Raw genomic sequence first — 22760 nt, 5'->3', positions numbered from 1 at the left:
AATATGTGGATGGAGAGAAACTACTATGGGGGCCGGAGAGATAGCAGAGCAGTAAGGCTGCACGCAGCCAATCCAGGACAGAATGTGGTTAGAATCCCTGCATCCTATATGGTCCCCACTCCAGGAGTAACCCCTGTGTGCCACCGGGTGTGACCCAAAAAATAAAAAAAATTAAAAAAATAAAAAGAATCTGGGGGCCGGAGAGATAGCATGAAGGTTGTGCATTTGCCTTGCATGCAGAAGGATGGTGGTTCGAATCCCGGCATCCCATATGGTCCCGCGAGCCTGCCAGGAGTGATTACTGAGCATAGAGCCAGGAGTAACCCCTGAGCACTGCTGGATGTGACCCAAAAACAAAACAAAAAAAAAAGAATCTGTACTATGTAGAATGGGCAAGGCACTTGCCTTGCATATATCTATCCCCTATATGCAAGGCAAAAGATTCCTATCACTCTCTAGTCTCCCAAGTCTGTCAGTAGTAATCTCTGAGTGGAGCACCAGGAATAAGCCCCAAGCACTGTCAGGTGTGGTGACAGATAGATTAAAAACATTTAATCAGTTTAACCAAAAATCTCAAGGTTCTTTGATTAAATGTATTTTATGGGGCTGAAGAGATAGCGTGGAAGTAGGGCGTTTGCCTTGCATGCAAAAGGAGGCTGGTTCGAATCTCAGCATCCCATATGGTCCCCCGAGCCTGAAGGAGCAATTTCTGAGCCTAGAACCAGGAGGAACCCTGAGCACTGCCGGGTGTGACCCAAACCCCCCCTTCAAAAAAGTGTATTTTATTTCAAATGTTGAATAACAAATCAAAATTACAAAAGACTACATACATTATGATGCTTCTAAGATAATAAAAACCTTACACAATACATGAAATCAAGTCCAGCCCCCCCCCAAATACAAAAAATAAGATCAAGGAAGTAATTTTACTTTAAATCTAATAAAAATATTCTAATGAAAGTATCACTTAAATAAAAATGACTTTATTACTCAAAGTAATAAAGCAATTTACTTTAAATATTGCTGTAAAATGGTAGTTTTCTATCAATCTGAGGAAAGGAGGATCAAGTGAGGCATGTCAAAATTCCTTAAAAAAGTTTTGTATATTATCTTGGCTAGGGATAAAGGTCAAGAATATACATCATAATGGGCCGGGCGGTGGCGCTGGAGGTAAGGTGCCTGCCTTGCCTGCGCTAGCCTAGGACGGACCGCGGTTCGATCCCCCGGCGTCCCATATGGTCCCCCAAGAAGCCAGGAGCAACTTCTGAGCGCATAGCCAGGAGTAACCCCTGAGCGTCACAGGGTGTGGCCCAAAAACCAAAAAAAAAAAAAAGAATATACATAAGGGGTTGGGAGAGAGTATATGAGTTAAGGTACATGCCCCTGTTCTATCCTTGATACTACACGGTCCCCTGATCACCTCCAGGTGTCCCTAGAGACTCTAAGCTTTTCTCCCAAAAGTTTCTGGGCCCTTACACACTGCCTGGGAGCTTAGCCCACAGAAGAAAAAAAAAAAATCACAAGTATCCTGTAATTCCTTTTTCCTTTTTCTTTTTTATGATTCCAAGTATTATGCCCCATCCTCACAAATATGGGTATTCTACCACTGAGCTTCATCCCAAGCCTACTCTGTGTGTGTGGGTGTGTGTCTGAGTGGGTGTGTGTAAAATATGTTCAAAAAGAAGGATTTGATGCTCATATAGAAAGTGAAGATTGTGACCTCTCTCCATCAATATATTTTTATAACTTATGAAAATTAAAATGTTAAGATATAGTATTTTCTTTTCTGGATATCTTTTGTTCTTCCTCTTAAGGTACTTTATTTTCTATATTCTATGTTTTTTGTTATTTTTATAGACAAATTATAGAATATTTCAAGTGATAAACCCTTAACAGTTAGGTACCATGAAAAAATGTAATTGCAGGGCTGGAGAGATAGCATGGAGGTAAGGCGTTTGCCTTTCATGCAGGAGGTCATCGGTTCGAATCCCGTTGCCCCATATGCTCCCCTGTGCCTGCCAGGAGCAATTTCTGAGCCTGGAGCCAGGAATAACCCCTGAGCACTGCCGGTTGTGACCCAAAAAAAAACAAAAAAAGAAAAAATGTAATTGCAAAAAAAATGTAATTGCATTATAAACGTAATTGTTTAGATTCTTTCTTGTACACTTGAGTTTTATTTTATTTTGTTTTTCGGGAATTGAGCAACTCCTGGCTGTGTTCAGGTCTTACTCCTGGCTCTGCACTCAGGAATCATTCTTGGCAGTGCTCTGGGATCATATATGGTGCAGGAGATTGAACCCAAGTAAGCTGTGTGCAAGGCAAGCTTCTTACCCACTTCACTATCTCTAGCCTGACTTTTGAGAATTTTTTATGTAATAATTTGTTTAAATATTCTATGTTAATTTAGTAGTAGGGTTCAATATTTTCTTTATCCACTTTTTAATGGTCTTAATATGTTGGAATTTCTATAATAAGTCAATACAGTACTTTTTCTAAAACATTTGGCAGCTATTAATAATCTGTCAATCATCTTTATGATTGACACTGAAAACCTTACAAACAAATGGAAGGAATAATTAATTGACATAACTAATCTCAATTATTAGTCTTACATTCTACAGCTAATCAAATATGTCAAGCATTTCTTTTACCAGTATATCTAGTCAAAATAAAGAGAAAAAAGTATCTCTCTAGGCTTATTTTTTATTTAGAGCAGCAATCTAGTTTTTTATTATTTTAAAATTTAATATAGGTAATCTTTGTATTATACTAAAACATTTTTCTGATTCCATATATAATATTGAAATAGTTAACAAACTGTATACAACAAAATAATTTTAATTATTTGATATAATATCTTGTATAAACATACCGTATTTTTTGCTCTATAAGACGCACCTGACATAATTTTTAGATAAGGAAAACAAGAGTCATCAGGAGATGGCGGCTTGGGACGAGGGGAACTGAAAGGTTATTTTGTGTACTGTGACATTTATATATGCAAACTTATAAACTTGCAGAATTTTATATTTAAGGTAGATAATGGAATTATAACCATAACGGGCTTTTTATCTTCTTAATCTAGAGCCCTTTTTGATTATGACAAGACTAAAGACAGTGGTCTTCCCAGTCAAGGATTGAACTTCAAATTTGGAGATATTCTTCATGTTATTAATGCTTCTGATGATGAATGGTGGCAAGCCAGGCAGGTTACGCCAGATGGTGAGAGTGATGAAGTTGGAGTGATTCCTAGTAAACGCAGGTAAATATTTCTTTGTTTTAAAAAGTCTTACAACTTAACTTAAAGTTGGATAACTTTAAAATGATAATTTCTTTCCCAAGATGTTTATTTTATGCTTGGTTTTCCATATTGTATTTGACAGTCATTTAATTATAGTCACCTTATATTGTAACATGCAACATGATAAAAACATAACTAGAGGGTGATTCTCATAATTTCCTGTGAGTTGCTTAAAACTTTTGCCATTGTGCCATTTATCTATACCAGTGAGAATTAGAGCCCTAGTAATTTTTCCATATAGGTGGTATTAAAAATCTAAACTTCTAGGGGTTATGATTGCATAAATTGTATCATACTGTCTTAAAAATTATTCTAAATAAATGATAAAAATTTAGAAACATCTAGTATCTTCCTAGATTTAGATGTACTGCATTTTCTGGCTTTTCCTCTTTGTTTAGAACCATTTGTTTTATTGAGTTATTAGAGCATTCTTACCATCTAGTGGCAAAAGTTGGTAAGTGCAGGTTCTCTTTGAAAGTAACGGTCTTGTTCGACATCATCAGTCTAGCAGCATTGTAACAATTTAGGATTTTCTCTTTGCCACATGTAGATTCCCTTTCTTCCTATCAGTGATTTATGCAATGGTCCTAAAACTTTTTAGACAGGGGCCTGTTCACTGTCCATCAAACCATTGGAGGACCGGACTATAGTAAAAACAAAAACGATGGGGCCAGAGCAGTGGCGCAAACAGTAGAGCATTTGCCTTGCATGCACTAACCTAGGATGGACCGCGATTCAATCCCCGGGCATCCCACATGGTCCCCAAGCCAGGAGCGATTTCTGAGTGCATAGCCAGAAGTAACCCTGAGCATCACCGGGTGTGGCCTAAAAACCAAAAAAAAAAAAAATGCTTTAGCAAACTGTACTTTCATAGTTACTAGTATTATATTGGATTGTTTTTTATATTTACACATATGCTATTTTTTACCTTTTTATTTTTTACATCATTTATTCACACACTTTACCAGGCTGGTGTTGGGATAGACCACCATGGCTCTACCCCCTTGAACCAGATCCATCACCCTGTCATATATGTTACCCTGTCATAATTTCATATCTGCAGAAAATAAGTACAAAGAAAGTTTGAGAACCATTTATACGTCTTTACCTGCTTTCACCAATTGTTAGTATTTGACCCCAATTGCTTTCTCTCAAAAAGTTTAGCATTTGTGTTCCAACCTAATATTTAAATGACAAAATAAACAGAAAAGTTGGGCAATTAGAAGTAGTTGGGAAACTACTAAACTACTTCTAAAAATTGGGAAACTTAGAAGTAGTTTGTTTAGCAACTTAACAATTTTGGTAATTTTTCTAACTTCATTGTAGTTATGGAATTGAGTGTATACACAAATTACATTATATACTATATTATTTTTATTATTGTTGTGGGTTTTGTTTTATAAAATGAGAACCTGTATTAAAATTTTCAGAAATTCTAATTATAGGATGCAAGCCTAGCTTCAAGGTTTTTGAATATAAGAATGTTTGATATACGTGTATCAGTTCTAATAATTTCTAGTTAGATCCTTAAGTGTGTTTGGTATTCTTATAAAATAACACTCTATTCCTTGACAGGGTTGAAAAGAAAGAACGAGCGCGATTAAAAACAGTGAAATTTAATTCCAAAACAAGAGATAAAGGGGTGAGTATATGAAAGTTTTTCTCTCTAGCCCTTTATTTCTCTAAAAATGAATGATTGAAGTTATTCGGTCTTCTCATAATTCTTTGAGCTACATCTTTAATACAAGAATAGCTTTGTCATAAGAAATAACTATCAACATCTTTATTGTATTGTGCTTTACAATAAGATTCTACTATAAGTCTTTATTAAAGCACCCATTTTTGTAGACCTTTCCAAATTATCAAAAGTATAGTTTTGTTTTGTTTTGGTTTTGGTTTTTTGGTTTTTTTTGGTTTTTGGGCCACACCTGGCAGTGCTCAGGGGTTACTCCTGGCTGTCTGCTCAGAAATAGCTCCTGGCAGGCTCGGGGGACTATATGGGACACCGGGATTCGAACCAACCACCTTTGGTCCTGGATTGGCTGCTTGCAAGGCAAACGCCGCTGTGCTATCTCTCCGGGCCCCAAAAGTATAGTTTTAATGTATTCTTTAAAATATACATTTGGCTAAAGTTATTTCTATAAATAAAATTTATTCAACCTTCAGTCAGCTATCTAATTGAAAACTTATTACCATATCACTCCTGATAGTTAATTTAATAGTAATTTTCTGGGGCCAAAGAGATAGCATGGAAGTAGGGCGTTTGCCTTGCATGCAAAAGAATGATAGTTCAAATCCCGGCATCCCATATGGTCCCCTGAGCCAGCCAGGAGTAACCCCTGAGCGCTGCCAGGTGTGACCCAAAAACCAAAATAATAATAATAATAAATTAAAAATAAATTTAATAAACAAGTTTATGTAATAGATAAATTAATAATAAATAAATTTTTCTGAGAAAAAATTTAGAATAATAAATATGCTTATGAAAGTTTGCAAGCTCATGGAAATTTTCTCATTTTATCCCGCTACTCATAATATGATTAATAGAATTCATCTTTTTAAATGTTTGAATGAATATGAGGTTTTTATTTGGAAGGAATAACAAGGAGAGGAAATATTTTAAATTTCAAAAAAATTTTAGCAAACTTAGAAAATTTAGCAAAAACACTTCTGTTTTAAATATTTGTTGTCATTTTCTTAAAGTTGTACATGAATCTAAAAGGATGTCAATAGATGGCAAAATGTTGTAGGTTTCATCCTACACTATGTGTAATTACTGCATTGAAATATTCTAACAAAATCTTGTACATGTTATGTTAAAATACTATTCATAGCAATGTTCCATGTTTTGGAACTTTTATCTAACTTAAAATTTTATTCAGAGTTTAATCATACTTCAACCCCTGAGTGGTGCCAGGTGTGACCCAAAAACAAAAATAAAATCATACTTCAAGTGAATAAGAAGAAGCTAATTTAACAAATGCATTCTATTCTTTGTTCATCTTAAATAGTTGAACTTAAAACTTTAAAAATTGGGGCCTGATGGGGCCGGAGAGGTGGCTCTAGAGGTAAGGTGGCACTAGAGGTAAGGTGTCTGCCTTGCAAGCGCTAGCCAAGGAAGGACCGCAGTTTGATCCCCTGGCGTCCCTTATGGTTTCCCCCCCAAGCCAGGGGCAATTTCTGAGCGCTTAGCCAGGAGTAACCCCTGAGCATCAAGCGGCTGTGACCCAAAAAAACAAAAACAAAAAATATTTGGGGGCCTGGAGAGATGTAGTACTAGGTAAAGATGCTTACCTGGCATATAGCTGACTCCAGTTCTATCCCCAGCACCACATAGTTCCCAAGAGTGATCACCAGGAGTGGCCTCTAAGCACTGTTAGGTCTGACCAAAAACCAAAGACAAGATGAAATAATAATTTAAGAATTAGAAATATGATTCTTGATCAAAAAATTAATACAGTTAATTTAGAAGCTATTAGAAATTCCTTTAAAATTAACTTAAAGTTTTCAGAAAATACAAAATTATATAATATGATCTGAATCAAAATAAAAATCTTAACTGGAGGAAATCTCAAGTAATGCTCAAGACCTGAATATATGCTAGCTTTTTGTTCTTGTTTTATGTATGTCTTTAAAAATAATTTAGTAACATATATGCTATCAGTATATTGAAAAAGAGGTTGCATGTTGTAACTTATCTTTTGTACTGTAAGAAGTTAACTGAATTAACGACCTTGAAATCTTAGTCTTGTTTGTTGACTGTAACCAACTTGATATACAGTCACTGTGTTCTAACACAGCACCAAAAGTATGCATGATCCTGAGTGGGGTAAAAATACGCTTGCCATTGATACAGAACTGCGTTTCTTTCTGTAATACCATTTCCCATCCTGAGTTCTTTTCCTTTTCTGACATGGTGGTTTGTGGACTTCATTTCCACTTTAGACATAACATTTCAGTTCCTCTTTAACATTCATGAGTAATATTGATTACTACATATAATGAAAATTATATCTAAATACATATTATTAATTTGTAAAATTTCATTCTATCACTCACAATGTGGCTTAATAACAAAAAGTAATTTAACAAAGTATTTTAATTTAAATTTGAAAAAGTTGGAGATAGTATGCATTTTTAGTTTGTGCATTCTCTTATTTGCTTATGCTGGTTTCACTTTTAATAAATTCTTCACCTAGAGGGTATTAAATGTAATACAATTAATACTTAACTAACAATCATTTTTTTCTCTCCTAATTATGATATCTTCGTGATATATTTTGACTAACTGCAAAGATATCAAAAATCAAAACATTTTAAACCTCATGTTTCTTTTGGTTGTTTTCTGTGAAACTGACTCTGACCACTATATATGCAGTAGGTAGGGTAAATAATCTTTATTAAAAGCATACAGTTGACTCACAGTATATCTGAAATTCAACTATGAAGGACTCTGTAGATCACAATTGTTTCAATAAAATAAAAAAATTTTAAAAAGCATACTAGTTATATTAGATATCATGAAAAATTTGACTAAATTCAAAACCAGTGGTTGTCATGCATGAAAATGTTTAGTCCTTTCCTGAATGAGATTACCATATTTTTTCTATTAAAAGTTTATTTTCTTCTTCTCTTTTATAAACCTTTTATAAAGCAAGGATTATTAATTAAATAATGCTAATTATCTATAGAAAATTATGAGCAGATTTTTTCACAAATTTTTCTATTGATATAATATTAACTTCTGCATAAAATTATTATAACCTACTTTTAAGGTTGAAATCATGGTAGTCTGCTAATGAACTAGATAGCTATTAATTTTAAATTACTGATATAAATATTTTTAATGAGGGGCCAGAGAGATAATTCAAGAAATAACTCAGGAAGACAGTTTTGTACATGTTATGCATCCTGAAGACCAAGGTTTTATCCATGGCATCACATAGACTATAACTCCCAGTTCCACATGGAACAGCAATTCTCAAGCCACACTGAACCAGGAGTTGTCCTGAAGCACTGTCCAAAAACAAAAACAAAAAAAAAGTATTAAAAATGAAAACTTGGGCCCGGAGAGATAGCACAGCGGCGTTTGCCTTGCAAGCAGCCGATCCAGGACCAAAGGTGGTTGGTTCGAATCCTGGTGTCCCATATGGTCCCCCGTGCCTGCCAGGAGCTATTTCTGAGCAGACAGCCAGGAGTAACCCCTGAACACTGCCGGGTGTGGCCCAAAAACCAAAAAAAAAAAAAAATGAAAACTTAGGGGGCCGGAGAGATAACATGGAGGTAGGGCATTTGCCTTGCATGAAGGACAGTGGTTTGAATTCTGGCATCCCATATGGTCCTTCGAGCCTGCCAGGAGCTATTTCTGAGCATAGAGCCAATAGTTACCCCTGAGCGCTGCCAGTGTGACCCAAAAACAAAACAAAAAAAGAAAAGAAAAGAAAAGAAAACTTAGGAGCAAAGATACCCCAGCAGACTTAGTTCCATATTTGCATGTAGGAGGCCCAGGTTCAATCCCTACCACTGCCAGGAGTGACCCACCCCCTCATTCTCAGCAGTGCAAAGCCAAAAGTAGCATAAGAGTTGTAGTCCAACATTAAAGAAATTTCAGCCTAGTTTTTGTGAGGCTTTTTAATTAAATAAATCCTTTCAGATAATAAAATTTGAGCTTTTATTTTGTTAGTTAGTTTGTTTGTTTGTTTTTGGCTTGCACCACTGCTCTGGCCCCAAATTTGAGTTTTTGAATGTCACTTCAGGAAGCTAGAGATTTAGTACAGTGGGTAGGGCACATGTCTTGCATGCGGCCCACCTGAATTCAAGGAATGATTCCTCAGTGCAGAGCCAGGAATAAGTTGTGATTCTAGCTGAGTGCCCTCTCCACCGCCACCAAAAAGGAAAAGTCACTTTATGACCAGAAAATTAGCTCAGTTGGCTAGAGTACATGTTTTTGCATGCCAAAAGCCCCAGTTTTGGTTGTTAACATTTCTAACCATGCCAGTAGCTAGCACCCCCACCCAAACACTGAGCAGCAAGTAGCCCCTGACTACTACCAAATGTGATTCAGAAACCCAAAAGTTAATTAAATTATTAATGTTCCTCAGTCAACTGGTACAACTTAAAATGTAGACATGCTCAAAAAATACTGCCTAATTTTGATATACTTCAGAGTGCTGATAGCATTTTGCAGGAAAATTATAGCAGAATTTCTATCCTTTATATTGTCCCACTCCAGAATTAAAATTAGTAGTTTTGAGTTTCTGGTTTTTGGGTCACACCCAGCGGCACTCAGGGGTTATGCTAACAGTATTACAACTCTCACTTCCATAAGCAGACTAACAGAACACATTCCACACTGCAGTGAGGCTAGTTATGCCCACCTAAGATGTATCCCTACTATAGGAAATTGAGCTAGAATAACATTTAAAGTAACTTGCTGTGGAGCACCTGGAAATATTCTAGAAAAACATGGATTGATCTGAACATATGTTACCCTGGTTTATACTATTATAATGACTACAATCATTTATTTCCTTTTTATCAAGTAGCACTTATTCCTTATTTTTAGGTTATTATTGAACTAATGCTCTATTCTGTTGTAAAACATTAAAAGAGTTCATAAAAATTAGAAATTCACTTTATATGTGACTTAAAATAAGTAAAAATTAAAATACAAATTGCACACTGTGGTCATGAGAGTCAGCTTCCACAGAGCTACTAGGCTGGGCCTTTGTACACACAGACAGTAGACATCCCTTTGTTTTGCCCCTCCTTCTCTTCTTCAGCAGTCATTCAATGACAAGCGTAAAAAGAACCTCTTTTCCCGAAAATTCCCCTTCTACAAGAACAAGGACCAGAGTGAGCAGGAAACAAGTGATGCTGACCGTAAGTATGTGGATCAAATGGTCAACTGGAGATAAATGTAGAGGGACCTACTGCCCTGCAGTTGGTTGTTACCATGGAGACAGTTTCAAGAGCTGCAACAGGTTACCTACCAATTACTTTAGTCAGGGTCAGCTTAATAGGCATAAATTAACCTGTATATCATTTTTTAATTTTTCTGGCATGTTAGGGAGCCTTAAATTAGAATAAACAAATTAATAAAAGTAATGCATTTTATTATAATAGGAAACATTAAATTATATTTTAAATAACTATTTTATATAAGAGTTCTTATAAAAAAAAAACATTTACCTTATGCAGAGAAATTTCAAGGAACAGCATGAATATTTAAAAAGCTATTTACTGATTTTTTAGATATTGCCTTGCCAGTCTTTGGTAAAAGGTCATCTAAAATCATTTTGTCCTATTTATTATAGGTAGACATTGTCTCAAATTTTGCTCTTCTCCCTTAGAGACTGATTAGTCTCTAAGATTGAACTTTTCATTCGTTAAGTATTTAACATTTAGTTGCTAGCTTATTTCAGACTTAGGAAATCAACCCAAAAAAAATGTCCTGTAGATAAGTACACCTGTAATGGTCTTGGAACTGTCTCTTATTGTAGCACCAATTTAATGCATTACTGACAACTATTTTCTTTGATTATCTTTTTTTGCTTGCTCTCTGGGAACTACTCTCTACAGGAGATCCCTGACGACATGGGATCAAAAGGCCTGAGTAAGTGATCAAAATATTCCCAAGTTATTTTTTCACCTCCGTCTACAAACCCACTTTTTTCAAATACATTTTGATTCTGGCATAAGGAGGTATATAATCATAGACTGCTTTTAGACTTTTCATGGTAATAATATGCTTGGGATTTTTCTATAATACCAACTTCTGTTTTTCTTATGCTCAGTTTTTTACATTTGAAAACTGTGCTCACAATTACACTTTCATTTTTATAATTCTTAGAGCAAATACATTCACATGGTGTTTTTAAATATCAACACTTCTTTTCAGTTTTTTACAGTAATACTTTCTGCCTTTATCAGAATTTAGAAAATAATGTTTCTTGACATTTTATGTCTCACATACCTTTGTCTGCCCCATTTTATTGTTGAATAATTCAAAATCAATTTGATTTTACATTAGGAAGATGTTGCTAGAATATGAAAGTGCTAGATATGATAGATCTTAAATATTAGAGATGTGTAGACCTCAGGTTCTTGTAATAGTGTGCTTGAGGGAAGTGTATATCTTTTTAAAGAAGATTATAAATCATTAGAATTATAAGAAATATTCTATATTGGGCCTGGAGAGATAGCACAGCGGCGTTTGCCTTGCAAGCAGCCGATCCAGGACCTAAGGTGGTTGGTTCGAATTCCGGTGTCCCATATGGTCCCCCGTGCCTGCCAGGAGCTATTTCTGAGCAGACAGCCAGGAGTAACCCCTGAGCACCGCCGGGTGTGGCCCAAAAACCAAAAAGAAAAAAGAAATATTCTATATTTTTCCTTTAATCAAGCTGTCATCTCTGAAGGTTTGATTCTTAATTTTCTAGCAGTACTTAATCTTTAAGTTTGTATAATCTGATACATAGGAGTCATTCACTAAATAAATGAACAAAACATTCATCTTAGCAAACAAGATTTTAAATTTAGAATACTTTTAATTAAGAAAATGTGAAATAGTACCAAATATTGCTATTATTTTAGCAAATAATTACCTAATAGTGATTTGCAGAACTAATTTTTTAGACCAGAGGTTTTTTCCTAGCTAATATCCATTTGTGTTATTAAGTATTTTTAAATCTTCTGTGTTACTTGTTGCTTTTTAAGGATATAGTTGTCTTAATTTTAAAAGGTCTCTATTAATATGTTCATTTTAATGTCTAAATCTAAAATGTTTTTCCTAATTTATGATAACAATACTGAAATTTTATGTTTAGCAAAAAGAAGATAACTTTTACTTTGTAAGTTCTTGGCCCTTCTTTTTATTGTGTATGTCTTGACCACCTATATTTTGTCAACAAAGAAAGTATCAAAATATTTTCCCCATTCTGCTTTTATTATCTGAATATATGTATAAGTTTATTTTTAGTAGTAGTCTTATTGATACCTTTCATAGTGGTATCAAAGTACATACTTTTAATGGACAAACATCACACCTCCACTACCACCAAAGGTACTAAAATAACTTCTACCACTGTCCTTGCACCTTATTGTCCTTGCACCACTTCTTCTGCACCTTATTTTTATTTGTTGTTGTTTGTGCTTTGGGGCTACACTCTAAAGTGCTCAGGACTTTCTCCTGGCTCTGTGCTCCAGGATGAATTCTGGCAGGTCTCAGGGTACCATATGTGTCATCAGGGATAGAACCCAGATCTGCAAGTTGTAAGACAAGTGCCATCCCCTGCCTATGCTATTTCTCTCTAGCCCTTCATTCTATAATTCTCTTCTCATCTCTGGTACTTCAGCCTTCATGAGTAAATGTTTGAATTAGGGGACAGAGTGATAGAGTACTGGTAGGGCATTTGCCTTTCACACGGCTGACCCAGGAAGGACCTCTGTTCCATTCCCGGCAGCATCCCATATGGTCCCTCAAGCCAGGAGCGATTTCTGAGTGAATAGCCAGTAGTAACCCCTGAGCATCACCAGATATGGCCCAAAAAATAAATAAATAAATAAATAAATAAATAAATACAAGAAAGATTTGCTCCTTGCATGTAATTTTACATACTCTATGGGTAGAAATGGGTATTTAATTGAAAAACACATAAGTGACACCTTTTTCATAGACACTAATTCTAAAAGAGAAGAATCAAAAAATAATCATGGTTTTCACTGTTGATAAAGTAAAAGAAAATCTTTCCAAACTTAATTTTGACTTCACAAAAGTAATTTGAATATGATGGAAATCTATAAAAACTAAACCATCATACTTTATGATGAAAAGCTAGAAATAAAAGTTTGTTGGAGTGGGTGGGAAAGTGGGGGAAAAAAAGAGATCTGTTCAGTTTGTATAATTCAAGAAGACAACTTTTACTTTTGGGGGGAGGGGTTGGTTTTGGGGTCAGACCCGGCAGTGCTTGGTTGTCAGAAATCACTCCTGGCAGACTCAGGGAACCATATGGGATGCCAAGACTTGAACCACCGTTGATCCTGGGTTGGCCTGGTGCAAGGCAAATGCTCTACTGCTGTGCTGTCTCTCTGCCCCAACTTTTACTTTTTTAAGAAGGGGTAACTGAGCAAGATTACTTTAACAGAGTTGAAAAGGGAGTCCATTTCTCAATTCAAGGGGTTCAAATGGAACAATATACAGTTGCATCATAGTTTGTACCCATAACTTGCAGATATTCAATGCTTGTAACTTTCTCAATTTGTACGTTAAATCTTAATGTTTCATTTAAGTCAAAAATCAGGCTTAAAAAAAATGATTGGGTCTGAGATAGTACAGCGGCAGGGCGTTTGCCTTACATGTGGCAACTGGGTTCGATTCCTGGAATCCCATATGGGTCCCCCAAGCCTGCCAGGAGCAATTTCTGAGTGCAGAGCCAGGAGTAACACCTGAACACTGCCAGTTGTGGCCCAAAAAACAAACCCAAAAAAATCAGACATACTCTATTTTTCATGTGTGTGTGTGTTAATTAATATAAATGTTATTTTTGTTTATGCATTTGTTTTGGTGTTTTGTTTTTTTGTGGTGCCAGGGATTTAACACAGGTCCTCACATATTCAAATTATATGCTCTGTCACTGAGTTGCGTCCCGGCCCAGAAGTAGCATTATTGGTTGAGAATGATGGTCATAAAAGGAAAGAAGGGGCCAGAGAGATAGCATGGAGGTAGGGCATTTGCCTTGCATGCAGAAGGACAGTGGTTCTAATCCCAGCATCCCATATGGTCTCCCGAGCCTGCCAGGAGCAATTTCTGAGCTTAGAGCCAGGAGTAACCCCTGAGCACTGCCGGATGTGATCCAAAAACCAAAAAAAAAAAAAAAAAGGAAGAAAAAGAGTGAGGGAGGGAGAAGAAAGTTGATTATAGATATGTGAATAGTTATGACATCAAACAAAATTATATTTGAAGAATATATTTGTATTATGTATATTCTTACACTATAAGCTCCTAATGAAATCATAGCACTAACCTATCTCTCCATTAGAAAGCTGAATAAAGAATGTAAGAAAAGTGCTCAAGAAATAAAGAGGTGATGAATTGATAATGGGTTATGTTTGTCTTGCCTCAAACCCAGCACTTTAGACCACCCCACATATACACCTAAATAAATAAGCAGTTGTTTAAATGTCTTTAATAATCAGTAACAAAATTATATTTTTTGCCATTACTTTGGCAATTTTTTTAAAGGAGAATTAAAAGATAGGATTCCATTAAGTAACCATTTTGACATTCCTGTCTGTAGTATAAATTGGTATACCCTTTCTGGTAAATTAATCATTTAACCTAATAATATTCTCTTCAAGGACTTTATCCTAAAGATGGAATCAGCGATAGATATGATAGTTTATGTGGAAATGTTTATTATATTACTCAGAAATTACAAAAAAGGACCTGAGGAATAGTATAGTGGCTCGGGCACTTATCTTGCATGATGCTGGCCTAGGTTTAATCCCTAGCAGCACCGCCATATGGTTGTGACCCTTCACCCCACCACAGCTTGCCAGAGTGATCCCTAAACACAGAGCCAGGAGTAAGCCCTGAGCACCACGGGAAGTAACCGGCAAAATAAATAATTTTAAAAATCAGCTTTTAGTGTTGCCAGGTCATTTTCCAAAATTATACTAGATTACCCTTCCTTCTCATACCCCTTATGAGAATTTCATTTGCTTGCCCTCTGTTTGGCATATCTGTTTTGATTTTGTTTTCATTTCACATTCTCATAATAGAGATAATCCATGATAGCTTAATTTGGATTTTCCTCCTAAGTATAGACTTTGTATTTAATGGATATTTTGCTATCTCTGACAAAGGACTTTGAAAAGATTTATTTTTAATAGAGTGAAGTGTTTTACCCTTTAACAAAAAAACAATACTGTCATTGTGCCAAATAGATAATACATTGTGTATAGGGCACATGCCTTACACACAGCCAACCCAATTTCCATGCCCCAGCATTTCATATGGTCCTCACAGCACTGTCAAGAATGATTTCTGGGGGCTGGGAAGGTGGCGCTAGAGGTAAGGTGTCTGCCTTACAAGCACTAGCCAAGGAACGGACCGCGGTTCGATCCCCCGGCGTCCCATATGGACCCCCCAAGCCAGGGGTAATTTCTGAGCACATAGCCAGGAGTAACCCCTGAGCGTCAAACGGGTGTGGCCCAAAAACCAAAAAAAAAAAAAAAAAAAAAAAAGAATGGTTTCTGGGCCCGCAAGCAGCCAATCCAGGACCTAAGGTGGTTGGTTCGAATCCCGGAGTCCCATATGGTCCGCCGGGTGTGGCCCAAAAAAAAAAAACAAAAAAAAAAGAATGAGTTCTGAGTGAAGTGTTAGGAGCAACCCCTGAGCACCACTGGAGTTAAACAAAACAATAAGATAACAATTTAAAATACTGCCATTAAATAGCATGATTACAGTGGTATTAATACATAAGTTGTTTTGTTCGTTCAGTTTGGGACCACACTGGAGAGTGCACAGGTGCTATTGGGTTTTTTTTATTAATATCTTTGTTTAAACACCTTGATTACAAATATGATCGTAGTTGGGTTTCAGTCATGTAAAGAACACCCCCCTTCACCAGTGCAACATTCCCATCATCAATGTCCCGAATCTCCCTCCTCCCCACCGCACCCCCTCCTGTACTCTAGACAGGCTTTCTACTTCCCTCATTCATTCATATTGTTATGATAGTTCTCAATGTAGTTATTTCTCAAACTGCACTCATTACTCTATGGTGAGCTTCATGTTGTGAGCTGGGTCTTCCAGCCCTCCTCTCTTTTGTCTCTCAGAATTACTGCAAAAATGTCTTTTATTTTTCTTAAAACCCGTAGATGAGGGAGACTATTCTGTGTGTCTCTCTCTCCCTCTGACTTATTTCACTCAGCATAATAGATTCCATGTTCCTCCATGTATAGGAAAATTTCACGACTTCATCTCTCCTGATGGCTGCATAATATTCCAGTGTGTGTGTGCGCGCGCGCACCATAGTTTCTTTAGCCATTCATCTCTTGAAGGGCACCTTGGTTGTTTTCAGAGTCTGGCTATTGTAAATAGCGGTGCAATGAATATAGGTATTTTTGTATTGTATTTTTGTGTTCCTAGGATATATCCCTAGGAGGCACAGGTGCTATTGTTTGGTGCCCAGAGGACCATATGTGGGACCATATGTTGTGCAAGGGATCCAAGCCATGTTACAGCTGCCACAATCATATACAAAACAAGCATCATAACACCTATAACATGTCACTAGCCCCAACGTTGTTTGATGTAGTTACTGCACCTTTGCCACAACCCATTTACCCAATACCCTCCATCACTGAACTTAAAGAGCTTCTAGTTTGCCTCTTTGCCTCTTCCTTACCTTCCTAATTAGTTCCAAAGTTCTGGTAATGCTGATAATAACATAATAATAATGATGATGGTTGATAGCAATGATTATATTCAGGAAATTAGAAGAATTTAAGAATTTACAGAATTTAGGGGCTGGAGAGATAGCATGGAGGTAGGGTGTTTGTCTTGCATGCAGAAGGGCGGTGGTTCAAATCCTAGCATCCCTATGGTCCCCCATGCCTGTCTGGAGCAATTTCTGAGCGTAGAGCCAGGAGTAACCCCTGAGCGCTGCCGGTTGTTACCCAAAAATCAAAACAAAACAAACAAAAGAAAAAGAATTTACAGTGATCTTAGAGAACTCAAAATAAGTAGCAAAAATCCCCAGAAAACATAGATTGTAGTAGCTTCAGTTTTTTATTATATAACATGTCATATCTATTCAGTAGTAGTTGAATAGTACAATAAAAGCCCCAATTCTGTCATTGTCAACTCATGGCTCATTTTCTTTTTACTCCTACTTACTCTCCCACCCCGTCACTATTTTGAAAAGTGTATATTTTTATATATATATATACATATATATATATATATTTTACACATTTGAGGTTGCACAGTGTAATAGCAGTCCTAATTAACCTTAAGAATTCTTTTTGGAGGGGGGTTACATCCGGCAGCGCTAAGGGTTCCTCCTGGCTCTATGCTCAGAAATCGCTTCTGGCAGGCTCAGGGAACTATATGGGATGCCGCAATTTGAACCACTGTCCTTATGCATGCAAGGCAAACGCTCTACCTCCATGTTATCTCTCCAGCCCCAACCTTAAGAACATTTAATGTACCACTCCTGCTTCTGAAAATTAAAGGAAGATAAGACAAATACCAAAAAAAACTGTATGAATGAAAATATGGTGGAAAATCATTTAGAGCAAGCACAAATGTCTAAAAATAATAGTAAGGGAAATCACGATTTATTGATCTGTAGATTATATAATTAGAAGTTACTGTTTTATAATCTAGGATAACATTGGAAATTTTTAAATGTCAACTTTTAAAATTTATGTATTTTATCACTTTTCTGTCTTACATTACTAAATGTATAGTCATGATTAAACGTTTTTCTGTCTTTGCAGTTAGAATAACTTAATTACCATTGTTAAAGAAATCTAAGAATTTGTTTAAAATCTGTTTTGTTTGTTTCTTTGTTTGTTTTGGGGTCACACCCAGCAGTGCTCAGGGGTTTTATGGCTGGCTCCTGGCTCTGTGCTCAGGTTCAGGAGACCATATGGAATGCCGAGATCAAACCCGGGTGGGCCACCTGCAAGGCAGACACCCTCCCTGCTGTGCTGTCGCTCCAGCCTCCATTTAAAACCTTGAATTCTGGGGCCGGGCGGTGGCGCTGGAGGTAAGGTGCCTGCCTTACCTGCGCTAGCCTAGGAGACGGACCGCGGTTCGATCCCCCGGCGTCCCATATGGTCCCCCAAGCCAGGAGCGACTTCTGAGCGCATAGCCAGGAGTAACCCCTGAGCATTACCGGGTGTGGCCCAAAAACCAAAAAAAAAAAACCTTGAATTCTACCATTTTCTGAACTTTTCAGTAGTGCTACTTATTAGGCGACCTTGTGAGTGGTATGATGCAGAAGTATTTCTCCTTGGAAACCTTTTTCTTTTTTTGTTTTGTTTTGTTTTGTTTTTGGGTCACACCCAGCAGCGTTCAGAAGTCGCTCCTGGCAGGCTCAGGAGACCATATGAGATGCCGGGATTTGAACCACCAACCTTCTGCATGCAAGGCAAACACCTTACCTTCATGCTATCTCTCCAGCCCCAGACACTTTTTCCTTTTATAATTCTTTTAATTTTTTAACATAATGATAAAATTTACCCCTTTCAGCCGGGCGGTGGCGCTAGAGGTACGGTGCCTGCCTTGCCTTGCCTGCACTAGCCTAAGACCGACCGCAGTTCGATCCCCTGGCGTCCCATATGGTCCCCCAAGCCAGGAGCGACTTCTGAGCGCATAGCCAGGAGTAACCCCTGAGCGTCGCCGGGTGTAGCCCAAAAACAAAAAAACAAAAAAATTTACCCCTTTCTTTTTTTTTGTTTTTGTTTTTGTTTTTGGGTCTCACCCAGCAGCGCTCAGGGTTCTGCACTCAGAAATAGCTCCTGGCAGGCTTGGAGGACCATATGGGATGCCAGGGATCAAACCCAGGTCTGTCCCAGGTAGGCTGCATGCAAGGCAAATGCCTTACCACTGTGCTCTCACTCCAGCCCCAAATTTACCATTTTCAATTGGAAAATTTTTTATTTTAGTCTATGGCTATGTAATTCAACAGTAGAGCATTTGCCTTTCATGTATAAGACACTGGGTTTGATTCTCCAGCACCACTTTTTAAGTCGTCTTATGATTAAAAACAAAATTACTTTACCTCCAATTTAAGACAGAATTTATTGAGAAAACATGAAGCATCACATTTGCATGAAGAGGATCAGATAGTTAGCAATGGGTGTATTGATTCATTTTTGTTTTGCAAAGCAGCTTTGTCAACTTTGTAAAATAAGAATTTCTCATTTTAAAATATAACTCCACCTTCTAGAATTCTCTTTCATTTGACTTTTTCCGTTTGAATCTATGACATCTAAACTGCTTATGTGTATGATCACAAAAATGTAGATTTTCATTTCAGGAGTAAGAGAAGCTGAACTATAAAATCAAAAGGCATTTCTTCTTTTTACTCAGATATAACTTACCTTAGTTATGTTTCATAAACTGAATTTAGTGGTACCCACTATATTTTCCTCTTCTGTGTTTCTATGGGCTATTAAGAATAACTTTACTCTTTGTCATATTCAACTAGCTGTTTATAATTTTGACTTTGTACAGAAACTGTTGGATCAAAATCAGTCATCATTTTTAACTACAGGTTTCTCCTTGCTGTTCGTTTTTTTCATTTGGTAATTTTTCAAAGAAAATTAGAATTCTGAATTAAAATTCCTGGATTATATATGATTAAGTATGGTTTATTTCTCAGTATTTTATAATGTCACCTTGTGTTTCTTTTGATAATTTGCTTTTTTTTAATTCATTCTTTCCTTTATTTTCTTTCATTGTCTGCAACTTCAGAGCATGTAACTTCTAATGCCAGCGATAGTGAAAGTAGTTACCGTAAGTGTTTTAAGTTAATTGTTGTTTTGTAATCTCAAGTATTGTATCCTCTGGGGATTTTTTTTCATAATAACATGTTGCAAAATCCAAATATTAGATCGTGTTTTTAAGTCAGGTAAAACTCTGAACTTGAAAAATAAAGTCCTGGGTGCTGGAGCAATAGCACAGTGGGTAGGGTGTTGCCTTGCATGCGGCTGACCCGAACCCTGACCCAGTTCAATCCCCAGCATCCCATATGGTGCCCCGAGTGCAGATCCAGAAGTAACCCCTGAGTGCCACCAGGTGTAGCCCAAAATCAGAAAAAAAAAAAGAAGAAGAAGAAGAAAGTCATGCTGTATACAGAAGAAAATATCCAAATTTTTTGGGGGGGTTTTTTTTTTTTTTTTTTGGTTTTTGGGCCGCACCCTGTGGCGCTCAGGGGTTACTCCTGGCTATGCCCTCAGAAGTTGCTCCTGGCTTCTTGGGGGACCATATGGGACGCCGGGGGATCGAACCGCGGTCCGTCCTAGGCTAGCGCAGGCAAGGCAGGCACCTTACCTCCAGCGCCACCGCCCGGCCCAATATCCAAATTTTAATAAACCATTTTTAACAATAGTGTTACATAGTACATCTATGTTGTTGCTTTTTTTTTATAAGACGTAAATATTTAGTAGATGAACAGTATGCTTGTATTTGCCATTTCCTTTACACGGAAGCTATGAGCTCGCAAGACCTCCCCATGCAAAGCATGTGCCCTGCTACTTGAGCTATATCCCTGACCCAGTAATTATTTTTATTAAGATTAAAATATTATAGGGCTAAAGATGCAGCTCAGTGGTAGAGGGCATGACATGCATCTGTGAGTCCTTAGTCTGAGTCAAATTATTCAACTTCTATATCATGAGAAATGATGACAAAAATGTTATACAATTGCTAAAACAGTAATACTGGCATATTTTTTGGCATTTTGTGTTAGGATTTTAACTATCTCAAGTACGTGAATTTTTTTAATAAATTTGAGAATGGGAGGAGGGAATTAAATATGACTATTATCAGTTGTAGCACATTAAAAATTAAAATTGTTTTTCTAACTCTTTTTTACTGCTGTCTAATACGAAAGTAATCTTGATTACAGATGAGTATGGCTGCTCGAAAGGTTCATCCTATTAATATTTGTCTTTAATACTTTCCATGTTGACAATATATACTTTAATCCTCATTCGATTGTTGTATTTTTGTCCATATTTTTAACAAAATACTTCATGATTTTCATTCATTTATGGTATGAGGATATGATTTGTTATTTTGAGCACTTTATTAACTTATAATCAGAAGTTTCCATAGAGAAGTTGAGTGAGTTTCTAAACTGAAAAGAGGTGATGAAAGTATATACTGTCTCGCCATTTGCATGAAGTAATAGGTGTGGATTATTTAATTTGCATGTTTGCTTTTATGTGAATCATGCTTTATATGTAGTACTTTTTTCAAAGCTCTTAAATACATATAATGTATGTTATGATAGTATAAATGTGAAAGTACTTATTTTTTGGTTTTGCTTGTGGAGTTTTTTTTGTTTTGTTTTGGAACCACAGCCTTGCAGTGCTTACAATCTATGTACTCCTGGCTCTGCTCAGGGATTGCTCCCAGTTGTGCCTCAAGGAATCTTCTATGTCAGAAATTCAACCTGGTTTTGAAAGCAACACTCAGCCCCAAAATTCTCTCTTAAAGGAAATAATATAACAATATGAATTTAAAAGATCTACATAATATATAAAGTAATGAAAAATACAATGAAGAGGTTTTAAAGAATCTTTACATGTGGCCAACGCAATAGCACTGCAATAGGGCATTTTCCTTGCACTGTCGACAAAGAACTGACCCAGGCACAATCCCCAGTATCCCACATGGTCTTCCAAGCCTGCCAGGAGCAATATCTGAATGCAGAGCCAAAGAGTAACCCCTAAGTGCCTCTGGGTGTGGCCCAACCCCCCCCCCATAAAAAAGAATCTTGACAGTCATTAAAAAAAATCTTCGAATAGTTTCCTTCATTATTATACTATTACATTACATTATTATACATTACCAAATAATGTGTAATAATTACAGTACATAATGGCCATTCATTTGGTCCAAATTTAAATTTTTTTAATTGAATCATACCACTTGTAAGGTTTGGAAGTTTTGTTTTTCTTTTGGGGGTTTAGTGCCACACCAAGCAGTGATAAGAAGTTACTCCTGGTAGTACTCAGGTGATCATATGTGGTATTCAAACTGGGGTCAGCTACATGCCAGGCAAATGACTTATCTAGACTATCTCTTTGGCCCAAATGTTTACACTAAGAACGTTATTATTTTTGTGTATTTGGTTTTGGTGCCTCAACTAGCTGTGTTCAAGGATCACTCTTGGTGGTGCTCTGAGAACAGCTGGCTGTCTGTTCTAGCCAACTTTTGGGGGGTTTTTTTGTTTGTTTGTTTTAGTTTGGTTTTTTGGGCCACACCCATTGACGCTCAGGGGTTACTCCTGGCTATTTGCTCAGAAATCGCTCCTGACTTGGGGGACCATCGAACCGCAGTCCATCCATCTAAGGCAGACGCCTTACCGCTCCTTTCCACCCTTCCAGCCTCTATCCAACTAATATTTTTGTTTGTTTGTTTCTGGGTCACACCGGGCAGTGCTCAGGGGTTACTTCTGGCTCTACACTCAGAAATCGCTCTTGGCAGGCTCGGGGGACCATATGGAATGCCGGGATTTGAACCACCGTCCTTCTGCATGCAAGGCATGCCTTACCTCCATGCTATCTCTCCGGCCCCTATCCAACTAATTTTTCAATTTTATATTAAGGTTATTCTTTTTTTTTTTTCCTTCACGGCCCTCATATTAAGGTTATTCTTAACCTCTAATCTTTCCATCCTATTTTCTATAGGTCAGGGGTGGTGAACAAATTCGAC

At 36.9% G+C, this 22760-nt stretch overlaps 1 protein-coding gene across 13 annotated transcripts in view; it reads left to right on the top strand.

Moving 5' to 3' along the window:
* Positions 1-22760, top strand: part of DLG1 (discs large MAGUK scaffold protein 1) — a 653463-nt gene that overhangs the window by 614826 nt on the left and 15877 nt on the right. For 7 of the 13 annotated variants that reach the window (XM_049775940.1, XM_049775930.1, XM_049775933.1 and 4 more), the window contains 5 exons: positions 3086-3262; positions 4877-4943; positions 10883-10916; positions 19791-19832; positions 20932-20967. In XM_049775940.1, coding sequence (XP_049631897.1) covers positions 3086-3262; positions 4877-4943; positions 10883-10916; positions 19791-19832; positions 20932-20967 — 356 coding nt within the window. Of the gene's footprint in view, positions 1-3085; positions 3263-4876; positions 4944-10083; positions 10184-10882; positions 10917-19790; positions 19833-20931; positions 20968-22760 lie in introns of all 13 variants that reach the window. The other 6 variants (XM_049775934.1, XM_049775931.1, XM_049775939.1 and 3 more) reach the window with 3 other exon arrangements.

Source organism: Suncus etruscus, chromosome 6 (genome assembly GCF_024139225.1).
Source record: "Suncus etruscus isolate mSunEtr1 chromosome 6, mSunEtr1.pri.cur, whole genome shotgun sequence".
NCBI classification, from domain to species: Eukaryota; Metazoa; Chordata; class Mammalia; order Eulipotyphla; family Soricidae; genus Suncus; species Suncus etruscus.
This window is presented reverse-complemented; position numbering and strand designations above follow the sequence as displayed.